This window comes from Haliotis rubra, unplaced genomic scaffold (assembly GCF_003918875.1).
Source record: "Haliotis rubra isolate DU_JTF1 unplaced genomic scaffold, ASM391887v1 Scf23, whole genome shotgun sequence".
In the NCBI taxonomy this organism is placed as follows: Eukaryota; Metazoa; Mollusca; class Gastropoda; order Lepetellida; family Haliotidae; genus Haliotis; species Haliotis rubra.
In genome coordinates this window covers 1310112-1323909 of record NW_025766336.1, presented here as the reverse complement: position 1 = coordinate 1323909, position 13798 = coordinate 1310112, and the positions used below count along the sequence as shown (strand labels likewise).

At 41.8% G+C, this 13798-nt stretch overlaps 1 protein-coding gene across 1 annotated transcript in view; it reads right to left on the bottom strand.

The window, feature by feature from the left end:
- Positions 1 to 3039: 3039 nt before the first annotated feature.
- Positions 3040 to 13798, bottom strand: part of LOC124277903 (neutral ceramidase-like) — a 53434-nt gene continuing 42675 nt past the window's right edge. The window contains exons 14-18 of the mRNA XM_046713629.1: positions 11968 to 12078; positions 10935 to 11078; positions 9792 to 9845; positions 9357 to 9442; positions 3040 to 5036 (exon numbers count right to left, since the gene is read on the bottom strand). Coding sequence (XP_046569585.1) covers positions 4853 to 5036; positions 9357 to 9442; positions 9792 to 9845; positions 10935 to 11078; positions 11968 to 12078 — 579 coding nt within the window. The 3' untranslated portion in view covers positions 3040 to 4852. The remainder of the gene's footprint in view (positions 5037 to 9356; positions 9443 to 9791; positions 9846 to 10934; positions 11079 to 11967; positions 12079 to 13798) is intronic.

The following is a 13798-nucleotide window of genomic DNA, read 5'->3' as shown; positions in this document are numbered from 1 at the left end:
AAGCAAACACATCAATTACCTGATATTTATCTTCTCATAGCGGTTCTGTGTCATCCCTCACACTCTCAATCTGCAACAGCTGTACCAACCTTGTCAGTGATCTCATTCTATTTGCACAATAGATGGAAGTATTTGAGATTCTCTCAGACTGATTGTATTCAAGCTTTAATTGATTGACGACAGAAGTTCCTCTCGTCTGACATTCATGATCCAGTCATTCGGGTTCTCTCGCTTAAAAACCCTGTCCTTTGTTAAAGTTAACGTTAGGTGAGGTGAGGTGAGGTGAGGTGAGGTGAGGTGAGGTGAGGTGAGGTGAGGTGAAATTGGGTTTAACGTCGTACTTGAGAATATTTCGCTCATATGACGACGTGCATGCGTGTGTATGTGTATGTGCGGCTGCTTGTACTAGCCCAGACTTAAGCTGGTTTTATAGTGCTAGCCCACCGAGATACCATGCCGCAGTGAAGCATGAATACCCCACTCAGACACATTATACTGACTCCGAGCCGACCAGTCCTTGTTGTACCCATAATGCCGAGCGCCAGGCAGGGACCAACAAGTACCATATTTTAACGTCTTTTGGTATGACGCGGTCGGGGATCGAACCCGCGACCTTCCGCTCTCCGGGTGGACGCTTACAGTTAACGTTAAGATGTTTTCCCATATGTTACCACATCTCCACTAACTCTTCAATGGCCGGTTTAACATTGATTCAAGAAATCAACTGACGATGTTACTCGATATTTCAGACATTTCAGCTTCACTTAACTGCCTTTAACACATCGTCACATATTTACACCGCCATCATTCACAACATTGATTTTACTTGAATCTAACCTGTCTTGTAAAATGCAAGATACTCTGGAGTGAACAACGGTATCAGTAACAGGCGAAAAGCCATCGACTACAACTTTTTAGTTGTCAAATTGACAACATTTTTTTACAGTGCGATTCATGCCGCTGGGTTGCCTTGTCAAGGTTTCAGTATTACGGACCGCATTATAAGGCTTTTCAAAATATTGTCCTTGTGGCGTAAACATGTTTACCCCCCTCGTTCATATACTATATACGGATAGGGAACAGCAGCAGTGGCAATTCAAGGTGTACTATACATATTCTAGCATATACGTGTGCTCCAATCCTGCTCTCAGAACTATCATTTAATTTTTTAAAATAATTTAGGATGTACGATTGTACTTTCGTCCCATTAATGTATCCAATTGAGAACTGGTGCTTAATTCATGGAACAAGCACTGACTCCGTACATTATCAAATGCACCATGTTATCAGCACTGAATCAAACCCATCAGAGTTTTGGGTAAAGAGTAGATATAAGAGGAATAAATATTCCTCTCAGTTTATCAACAAGTCCGGTATCTGATTCTTGACAGTGTTCTTTATAATATCTAATGCAGGGGGCGGATACAGCTTTTTGAGAAAGGGGAGGGTTTGCACACTCTTGAGAAGGGTGTGTGTGTGTGTGTGTGTGTGTGTGTGCGTGTGCGCGCACACTTCATTTTAACAGCCATTTGATAAACTTTCAGGACAAAAGGGTGTGTGTGCGCACGCCTGCACACGCACACACACACACCTCTGGATCCGCCTATGTAATGTTTTGCTTACATTAATTCTGGTTTGTATTACAAATTGTCCACAGTGACAAAGTCATGGTATTACAAGTAAACTCCGAAGCTGCAACCATCCACTGATGACACTGTATTCAACATCACTGAGGATTTCACCATGGGTGATACCTGTCATACCAGACAGAATTAGTCTGCTGCCCACATCATTTTTTCAATAAGCCCTAAATGAAGCAAGGCTAGATTTGCTAAGGTCCAGTGTCTGATATCATCAGTGATATGATGATTTGATGACAGTAACTCACATGACGGTAAATATTCACTTACTGGTCATTTTTGTCATAAATTGATAATCACGCTGTAGATACATGTGTACATTTAAATACTGTACTCAGTATATTTCTCTACTGCTTCAATATATTATTTCAGGCTTCAATGTTCACCAGGACTCACCCGCCTCCTGTTCCACCACGGGGAAAGGGAGGAAGGCGCCCTACAAGGCTTTGTACAGTGTGCTGGGGATAAGTATTATTATTTACATTATCGAGTAAATTTCTAATAAAATGTAAATAGTGTCATACAGAGTTAGCAGATAAAGAGAACCCATCCCTTACCTCGAGAGAGATCGAGATCTGAATACCCTACTTTCTCAAATAAGGGTGGGGTCTAAATTTAGCAAGCACAGTGTGAGGCAAGAAAATAGTGAGGTTAGGCCTTGTCTTGTGTATAAAGCCTTGCAAGCAGTCAACAATCTTCAATGGGCAAGTCTAGTATCTGTCTTTGAATCACTGTGTTGACAAACGCTCTTTATGAATTGTTTTTAGCAAATGTTAGTATTTCATTGTCTAATTCTTGGTCAGGCTGCATGGAGCCTAACATATTCAATCTCTCATGACACCAATATAAACCTCCATTTTGTCTGTCCCTACACTGATGCAGTTTTAACACTCAGGGTATGTATAGAAAAATTTGTTACATCTTCAAGTATGAAACAGTAGTAACCAGGGCGATAGAGTGTGTAACGTTTTTTATTCAAATAAACATTCATTATAAATCAACAAATTGTATTCAAACATCAACACATCAGTAAAATACGTAGAGTAACAAAATAATTAAAATTCATGCGTTTACACTCATAGAATAAAGGTAAAAAATATAGGTGGAAGTTCAAAACCCTTCAGGAACATGGGCACATCTGTATAAACTTTCTTCAATGACAGTACTCTTCTTCAGAACATGAATTAAGCCTTATTATTAATTTTATTTCTTGTTTTACAGATCCACCGGTCGTATTTTTTCAAGAATAAGAAAAAAATAACTAAATTTTCCCTGCTCAAAAAATACAATCCTAATGCTTTTATTGGCCAAAAATGTAAATAATTGTCCCTTATACACCTAAAAAATTGCAAAAGTAAAATACTTTTAGCATTTAAAAGGAATATTTGATTTTTTTTTCTGCATTCCCTCCTGCCGTTAGGTTTTCTGAGGAAAAAAATCCATAAAACAAGAAATAAAATTGGTCTGGCCTAAAATAGAATAGTAAAAGGAGCGATTTCAGAAAATAGAAAGCATATGACAGCCTGACACAAAAGCTGCTGCATATGAATGGCCACTGTGTGTCCTACACAGAGATCTGGATCCTGGGTCCAGAGATCATATGCAGTACAATCCTGAGAAGTTTAACAGCAAGTATCTCAATATTATAATTTGATGTGATGTTCACACAATATAGAACTTTTCCACTGAATGAGAGTTTTGACGTTCATAAGCAAATGAACGCATTTATTTTTTTTACAAACTCCTGGACTCATACAGCTTAGCCCTCACTCTATGAAGGGTCATTTTGCAATATGAATGAGTGCGTGAGTTCAGTTTTTCGACGCTTTTAGCAATATTCCAGCAATATCACGGTGGGGAACACCAGAAATGGGCTTCACACATTGTGCCCATGTGGGGAATTGGACCCGTGCGTGACAAGCAGACAGTATAACCACTAGGCTACCCCACAGCCCCTTTCTCAATATATGAGCAATGTTAAGATTATCACAAAACTGGAGCCAACTTATATCAGTTACAAGACACAATGAAACCATTCTAAGGCACATGTACATATTACAACTGGGGAGGTGTTGAGAGAAATACATATATACTACTGGTTGCCTGCGTACGTTTCAGATCACCTTGACAGAAAGCAGAAAAATGATGGACACTCTACCTCGTCTTTGTTCATCTCTGGCATAATTCAGAGATGATCAATATCAGCATTTATTATGCAAGCATATTTTTCCGGCTACCTGATTGGTCTAGAGGCCGAGCGAAAGCGAGGTCAGATAACATAGGAAGGTCACGAGTTTTTGAGATATTTGCTTACATGTCACAGTGAGATATTTGCTTACATGCCACAAATCATCAGGCAATTCAAAGGCATCTTCAGCAAGAATATTAATAAATTAAAGTGACAAAACTAAAAATGAGGAATGTAAGAGATTTGGACTGATTGTGTTGGCTTATCAGCAGGGTATGAAACTCCCAAAAATTTCAGCCAGACCACAGGGCTGGTTTGATGTAAAACTTGCCAGCCCTGACAAAAAGTTACCTGCTCACAAAATATCTTCATATACATGTCTAAATTTTAACCCTAACATTGGGCAGGTGAATTTAAGAATCTGGCAGTCCGTGTTGAAAATAACCCATCCGGGCAGTCAGGCAGGCAGGTATTTCGAACGCTGTTATCAGCACTAGTTTGTGTCAAATACAGCATTCAGGAACTTGAGCAATGTCCTAACTGGCATCCTAACGGTAACCTGCTGCTGAACCTGACATGAATAGCTCCAGAAGCTTGACAGTGCTCATATACAATGTCATATACTTATATAGGTTTGATTATGACATATCTATATCATCTTGTGGACTGAAAATACATATTTCTTTGTGCGCATTGAAAAATGACTTTGCGTCATTCATGAGTGGACCATCTGTAATGTCTATGATAATATATCAATTCTGTTGATCAATGTCTTTATACATCAAAACCTATCAGAATACCAAAGTCATAAATTGATGACATATTAATGACATCACTGATCTTAATGAATTTCATCTGAAATTCTATTTCTTTTGTTTATATTTTTTGTTGTTACATAATTATCTATTATATGTTAAATATAATCTCATAACAGAAAGAAATCATGTATGATTGTGTACCACACCTTTTTCATGCAATGTACTAACTTTACACATCTACAAAAAAGACAGAACTGATCACTTGTTCACAGAGCCTTGACTTGAAAAGAGCTGGATGTTCCTGAGAATGCTGTTATTGTTCCAAGGATGCTCTTGTGATCTCCAAAATGTCTGATGCGGTATGTTCCTGGCTCCTGATTGGCTGGAATATCCCAAGTTATCTCAGCCTCACTTTCACCCAGGATGTAACTTGTGTGATGCCAGTAAAACCTGAAGTCAGAGATACATCATGTTGTTACAGTGTCTCTAGCACAGATCAACACACCATTGGGATACCATTGTGAAATAATTGTACCACTATTGTAATAGCAGACAAGATCTGATTTTAAGCTGTGTACTGACACCAAGTGGTACAATCGAGACCCTGTGTAGAGCTGACACCAGGTGGTAGTCTAGACCCCGTGTAGCGGTGTGTTGACACCAGGTGATAGAGCCTAGATCCTGTGTAGTGCTGTGTGCTGACACCAGGTGGTACAGTCTAGACCCTGTGTAGTGCTGTGTTGACACGAGGTGGTACAGCCTAGACCCTGTGTAGTGTTGTGTGCTGACACTAGGTGGTACAGTCTAGATCCTGTGTAGTGCTGTATGCTGACACCACGTGGTAGTCTAGACCCTGTGTAGTGTTGTGTGCTGACACTAGGTGGTACAGTCTAGACCCTGTGTAGTGCTGTATGCTGACACCACGTGGTAGTCTAGACCCTGTGTAGTGTTGTGTGCTGACACTAGGTGGTACAGTCTAGATCCTGTGTAGTGCTGTATGCTGACACCACCCCCGCGTGGTAGTCTAGACCCTGTGTAGTGCTGTGTGCTGACACTAGGTGGTACAGTCTAGACCCTGTGTAGTGCTGTGTGCTGACACCACGTGGTAGTCTAGACCCTGTGTAGTGTTGTGTGCTGACACTAGGTGGTACAGTCTAGATCCTGTGTAGTGCTGTATGCTGACACCACGCGTGGTAGTCTAGACCCTGTGTAGTGGTGTGTGCTGACACTAGGTGGTACAGTCTAGACCCTGTGTAGTGCTGTGTGCTGACACCACGTGGTAGTCTAGACCCTGTGTAGTGTTGTGTGCTGACACTAGGTGGTACAGTCTAGATCCTGTGTAGTGCTGTATGCTGACACCACGTGGTAGTCTAGACCCTGTGTAGTGGTGTGTGCTGACACTAGGTGGTACAGTCTAGACCCTGTGTAGTGCTGTGTGCTGACACCACGTGGTAGTCTAGACCCTGTGTAGTGCTGTATGCTGACACCACGTGGTAGTCTAGACCCTGTGTAGTGGTGTGTGCTGACACCAGGTGGTACAGTCTAGACCCTGTGTAGTGCTGTGTGCTGACACTAGGTGGTACAGTCTAGACCCTGTGTAGTGTTGTGTGCTGACACCACGTGGTAGTCTAAACCCTGTGTAGTGCTGTGTGCTGACACCAGGTGGTACAGTCCAGACCCTGTGTAGTGCTGTATGCTGACACCACGTGGTAGTCTAGACCCTGTGTAGTGGTGTGTGCTGACACTAGGTGGTACAGTCTAGACCCTGTGTAGTGCTGTGTGCTGACACCACGTGGTAGTCTAGACCCTGTGTAGTGCTGTATGCTGACACCACGTGGTAGTCTAGACCCTGTGTAGTGCTGTGTGCTGACACCAGGTGGTACAGTCTAGACCCTGTGTAGTGCTGTGTGCTGACACTAGGTGGTACAGTCTAGACCCTGTGTAGTGTTGTGTGCTGACACCACGTGGTAGTCTAAACCCTGTGTAGTGCTGTGTGCTGACACCAGGTGGTACAGTCCAGACCCTGTGTAGTGCTGTGTGCTGACACGAGGTGGTACAGTCTAGACCCTGTGTAGTGTTGTGTGCTGACACCACGTGGTAGTCTAAACCCTGTGTAGTGCTGTGTGCTGACACCAGGTGGTACAGTCCAGACCCTGTGTAGTGTTGTGTGCTGACACAACGTGGTAGTCCAGACTCTGTGTAGTGCTGTATGCTGACACCACGTGGTAGTCTAAACCCTGTGTAGTGCTGTGTGCTGACACCAGGTGGTACAGTCCAGACCCTGTGTAGTGTTGTGTGCTGACACCACGTGGTAGTCTAAACCCTGTGTAGTGCTGTGTGCTGACACCAGGTGGTACAGTCTAGACCCTGTGTAGTGTTGTGTGCTGACACCACGTGGTAGTCTAAACCCTGTGTAGTGCTGTGTGCTGACACCAGGTGGTACAGTCCAGACCCTGTGTAGTGTTGTGTGCTGACACCAGGTGGTACAGTCCAGACCCTGTGTAGTGCTGTGTGCTGACACCAGGTGGTACAGTCCAGACCCTGTGTAGTGTTGTGTGCTGACACAACGTGGTAGTCCAGACTCTGTGTAGTGCTGTGTGCTGACACCACATGGTAGTCTAGATCCTGTGTAGTGTTGTGTGCTGACACCAGGTGGTACAGTCTAGACCCTGTGTAGTGTTGTGTGCTGACACCAGGTGGTAGTCTAGATCCTGTGTAGTGTTGTGTGCTGACACCACGTGGTACAGTCTAGACCCTGTGTAGTGTTGTGTGCTGACACCACATGGTAGTCTAGATCCTGTGTAGTGTTGTGTGCTGACACCAGGTGGTACAGTCTAGACCCTGTGTAGTGTTGTGTGCTGACACCACGTGGTACAGTCTAGACCCTGTGTAGTGTTGTGTGCTGACACCACATGGTAGTCTAGATCCTGTGTAGTGCTGTGTGCTGACACCAGGTGGTACAGTCCAGACCCTGTGTAGTGGTGTGTGCTGACACCACATGGTAGTCTAGATCCTGTGTAGTGCTGTATGCTGACACCACGTGGTACAGTCTAGACCCTGTGTAGTGTTGTGTGCTGACACCACATGGTAGTCTAGATCCTGTGTAGTGTTGTGTGCTGACACCACGTGGTAGTCTAGACCCTGTGTAGTAGTGTGTGCTGACACCACGTGGTACAGTCAGACCCTGTGTAGTGCTGTGTGCTGACACCACGTGGTAGTCTAGACCCTGTGTAGTGCTGTGTGCTGACACCACATAGTAGTCCAGACCCTGTGTAGTGTTGTGTGCTGACACCACATGGTAGTCTAGACCCTGTGTAGTAGTGTGTGCTGACACCACGTGGTACAGTCTAGACCCTGTGTAGTGCTGTATGCTGACACCACATGGTAGTCTAGACCCTGTGTAGTGCTGTGTTGACACCACGTGGTAGTCTAGACCCTGTGTAGTGCTGTGTGCTGACACCACGTGGTAGTCCAGACCCTGTGTAGTGGTGTGTGCTGACACCACATGGTAGTCTAGACCCTGTGTAGTGCTGTGTTGACACCAGGTGGTAGTCTAGACCCTGTGTAGTGCTGTGTTGACACCAGGTGGTAGTCTAGACCCTGTGTAGTGCTGTGTTGACACCAGGTGGTACAGTCTAGATCCTGTGGTGTCATGAACAGTTTGACCATCTGTAAAGTGAACTACGCTCTAAGCTCTTGAGACAGGTATAGACACTGTAATACCATGTGTGAAACTGGGATACTGTCTGTAGGTTTGTGGTAGAGAAAGACTATACTTCATAGTCCAAGGCACACTGTCAGTGCTGAGTGTCAAACTTAGATATTGTATTTATTATTGAATGCGTTTTAGGTAATTGTTAACTTGTAGTGGCAGAAAAAGTGAGTTTGAACTCAGTTTGCCAAGTTGCTGGAGTCTATTTCCACTTTAACAAGAACACTGATTTGCATCTGGGACCGTTCATAATTTATGACTTTGGGTGTGATGCATTCCCTTCCCACAGAGGTTACTTGTCATATCTTCCTACGAACCTCTGTTCTAATACGGCCCTTTCATGGTGCGAGTGTTCAGAATTCGTGATTGGTTGCAATCAGATTTAGTTGTGCAATCAGCGACGTTGTTTCAAAAGTGATCATTCGCAAGGACTCGGTAATTTCCGTATGCTTCGGAAAAACTGGAACCTCTTCCCCTGCGCGATACGCAAACGTTACTTCTAGACAGAACTCAGTCATGTAATGGCAAATCAATGGCTTCACCATCGCCCTTGTTGACAACTGACAAGCTTGCCATTAAATGTTTTGTGTGTCACATCAACACAAGTCCCCGGCAGAGAAGAGGGATATTTGAGGCCCCATTTTTACTTGCATCGATATAACACGTGTTCTGATTGGATAGAAAGAAGGAAGGTAATTCGTGCTGCGATTTTTTGCCGCTAAGGGATTTTACGAGAACCGGGAAATATGCCCGTATTAGAACAGAGGTTCGTAGGAAGATATGACAAGTAACCTCTGTGGGAAGAGAATGGGGGTGATGATGATTTTAAAAAAAATAAAATAAAAATAAAAATTATGTACAAAGTAAGTGACACCCCCCCCCTGCATGTCATGCACAAAATCAATGATAAGCCCCCTAGTACATGTGTACAAAATTGATGACCCCAGAACAAAATGGGTGACATCCCTACCCCTCTTAAAATCATCAAACATTGGGTGAAAAAGCTGAATGACTGGTATCAATATCACCAGGGCTGGCAACAGCCTGGTCTCATGTACCTGGTGTGTCGGCTGGAGTCGGTGAAAACAACGTCCCACTCTGTCACTGACAGCTGTTTCTCCACTGTCAGGAAAGTCTCATCTCTCTGAATACCAAACACATTGTTACACTCTCAACCTGGTGGAATCTTTTGTTTTAAGAGTACAATTGTTGTATAGATTATTATTTAGATGAGATATCAGCGTAGTATTTCCCTCTGTAGGTCAGTTATCTTAAACTTACGTTTATACTTGTCACTTTCAACACAATTGACACACTCCTTGTATTTTTTTGTTTGTAGTATTTGGGGATTATGAAATTTTCAACAAGTATGAATTAAGTAGAGGTGAAATAGAAAGTGTGAAATAAGTGCAAATTTTGAGAAAAAAATATATATTATTTTTATATAAATTCAAAATTCAATCACTGATAAGAAAAAGGTGACAATGTTTTACCTTCAAAGCATTTCTTGGATCACCACTAATGAAGGATACTTTCACTGTTGTGTTCTGTCAAAGAAATACATGTATTCAGTGCAGGTTGTACAAGCAAAAAATCTTCCACAAAACAATATTAGTAAAATCTAATAAAGTTGACTTTAAGATTTAACTATTACTATCATGTATTAATTCTATGAACTTACTACAAATTAATTCCAAAAGGCAAGGCCTAACTGTTTATGTTTTTCTACCAAACCCATAATTCATTGTCGTGATGATTTGCATTTTGAGTATGTGAGACTACTCTTAATTCAACATATTGTTGTAACTGATATGAAAGCTTCCTTGTCATTGGTTTGTTGTCTATCAACAGCCAATCAGATTGTGTATTTATTGATTCCAGTGCCAAAACAATAATGGCAGTAAACACTTTGAGGACTTTTAGAACCTTAAAAACCTAAAAAAAGACAATTCAGGCGGTCTGTAAATAATCGAATCTGGACCAGACAATCCAGTGATCAACAGCATGAGCATCGATCTGCGTAATTGGGAACCGATGACATGTGTCAACCAAGTCAACGAGCCTGACCACCCAATCCCGTTAGTCACCTCTTACGACAAGCATGGGTTACTGAAGATCAATATTCTAACCCGGACCTTCACGGGTCTCCAGACATGTTACAGTGTACAACACACATACCTGGTAACTCTGTAACATTGTGCTTTAGACAAAGAGAACACTGACAATGCAGACAGAGAAATAGCTTCTGCATCTTCCCAACATATGGACATGTGCTAGACAACGATTCCATGCATTACTGCTTTTACAAAATCCTAGACTCAGGGATGGTAACAGGAAAATCTATTTTCAGCGGAAAACTTAATATTGTGTCAGATTGTTCAATGACACAATTTATAACCAATTTAGAAATAAAATCAATGGAAATTGAAAATTGTCATACCTACAGACTGTTTGCCTTGAGTACTAAAACAAATTCCTTTTCTTTCCAACCTACATCTAGACATTTAAAAAATATTGCACATAAACCAAATTAGTTTGGCCTTGTGGACTTCAGGTGTAAACGCATGTTAGTCAAGTGATAGACAGTTGATGCCAGGTGACATAGTGAGTGAGAACACGCCGGCAGGTTCACCCACCTGACTGCACTCCGGCTGCACATCAACAACCACATCCCCATACGTCTTGCCAATCGGGGCAGCGTCAAAGATGACTGGCGGCAGGAATGACAGTTGCCGGTCGAGCAGATTTGGAGGGTCTGGGCCAGGTGGGGAGGGTGTGCCCTGAATAGAAGATTCACGCTATGAGTGAAACATTCATCATGATAAACACTACACTCTGACACTGTTTTGAGGCATTTGCTAACATACATTGCCATGTTGAGTGTTCCAGGTAGAGGCAGTGTATCCATGAATATACACAGTTTAAGTGCCTGCCACATTGTACTGCTGTAAATCAGTGAACACTGGCTGCATATAATACATACTATATAAGTGTACCCATTGTCTTCTTAGTTCATGATAATAGTAATTCATGATTATACATCAACTGTACCCATTCCATGTTCATGATACTATACTCTCCCCTTCTAATTGTAGTTCTTAGTCCTAGTTTATCAGGACTACACGACTCCAACTCTTCCTCCTAATCTTTGTTCGCTCGTCACACCGAGGACCCAGGTTCAATTCCCCACATGGGAACAATGTGTGAAGCCCGATTCTGGTGTCCCCAGCCATGATATTGCTGGAATATTGCTAAAAGCGGCGTAAAACCAAACTCATTTGCTCACCAGTTCATAGTTTTTCATGTTTATACATCAAGTCTACCCACCTAATATCATGGTTTATCATACAATTTATTCATGATCATACGAGAAGTATACCCTTCTCATCACAGTTTATATCAGTTATTCATGATTATACATTACCTACTTCAAGTGAACACCCGAGAAACCATCATTAAAGTGGCAGCTGTTTGATGCAGATACTTACTTCCAGTAACACAAACTGGCCCATGTCTCTTCACACTTGACCGCCTCCGTGGTGTAGTGGTTAGACGCTAAACCCAATTTCACCTCACCTCACCTCTCTAGACTTGCCAGGCAGGGATGGTAACACAAACAACTCTCAATATGCAACAACTAGACATCTTGTGTTGAAAACAGAAACTCACTTTGGCCATATCTTGTGCTAGTCCTACAAAGCTCTGTATGTATGCCTGTAGAGTGTTGGGTCCGTATGTAGTGGATGCTCCCTCGTAGCGTTGGATCTGCAGCACAGGATGTCAACAGAGTCACACTCACTGGTAGAAACATGTCCCTTTACTCTGATTAAGCAACAGTTGTCCTGACACAAGTAGCTCAGCACCTCAACATTTGCAGAAACCAATGGAGTCACTGCTTCCATCACCTCTTTCTTTCATTACCCAACAATCAGCCTGCCCTAATTGTTGAAACCCCTGGATACCATGATCCCCATCCACAAAGCATTCGTATCGCTACGACATTCGTACACCTATGGTAAACTACAGACTGATGACAGGTCGTAACATTACGAATGCTTTGTGGATTTGGACCCAGAGTTTTTCCAGACTCAATTTCTAACGTAAATATTGTTCTAACAAACAAAAAAGATCAAAGGACAAAAATAACGTTTAGGTTAGGTTTATCGGTGACATTTCAGAAGGACCATTGGTAATTTGATGAAAAACAGACATCAGTAATTATTGATATGCTATTTTTTAATTCAGTCCTCTGAGTAATTATCTGATTTTTACATTTCAAAACCAACCAACCCTGTGAATCGTGAATTTTGTAATATGGAAATATGTACAATGTACCCAATTTTGAAAGGTCTTTTTCAGAACTTGTTCTTTGTCTCAGATGATAGATGATAGCATCAAGAACAGGAAATTTCCCACAGAATTACAAACTGTGAATTGTATTTGTGTGCGGGATATATTTTGAATTTTATTCGACTTGAAAGTGAGGGTTGAAGAGGAGAGACATATATGTTCCTCTTGCATAAAGGGGATTGACTGCTCACGGTTTCATTCTGTTGTTTCAGTGCACACTCTAACGTAGCAACGCATGCCCTTTGTCATCAATAGTGGTTCTACTGCCTGATAGAATTCATTGCCTGTACATGTATGGTAATACAAGTTACCTCCCCTGATAGAATACATTGCCTGTACATGTATGGTAATACAAGTTACCTCCCCTGATAGAATACATTGCCTGTACATGTATGGTAATACAAGTTACCTCCCTTAAAATGAAATTTTTAGAGTAAAATTAATATTTTATACTTATCCTGACTCATGCTTATTGCTTGTCTTCTTCTTCTTGCGAACATAGTGGAACCGTGTATCTCCCAATTGAAGTTCCTTCAATTAAAAATCACTAATTAGTACTCACCACGAGGTTACCTCCTCCCTTCCACAAGATTGCGGGGAGCGAGAGCCACCTGAACCCATGTGCCTCACTCTCTCCTTTTGTTTTTGAGCCCGACACTTTATTTTTCGAAGAAATCCAAAGTGTTAAGTGAAGGGGGAGGGCGGGAGGAGCTTACCTCATGAGTCAGGATAAGTATAAAATATTAATTTTACTCTAAAAATTTCATATTTTTCCTTATCCTGACTCATGCTTATTGCTGTAGAATCCATTGACGGAAAAGGAGGTGGGAATATATATACTTTGGATTTTAATAATTAGTGATTTGAACTGTGATGATTGTAATAACCCTATGGGAACTTCATAAAGGCACTGAACTGATGAATTCCTGCTGCTTAACTTATCAGCTGCCATATAAAGGTTATTACAATTTAGTGAATATGATAAAAGTATATACAACATTAATGTAAGCTGAAGCTATTAATGTGATAGTATAAACTTCTGTGAGTTTATAGTGGATACTTTTATAAATGAACCAAAGTATTAAGCTTAAGATATGCATATATTTAAGCTATAATAGTATAGTACTGTGCTTAAGATATAATTATAACT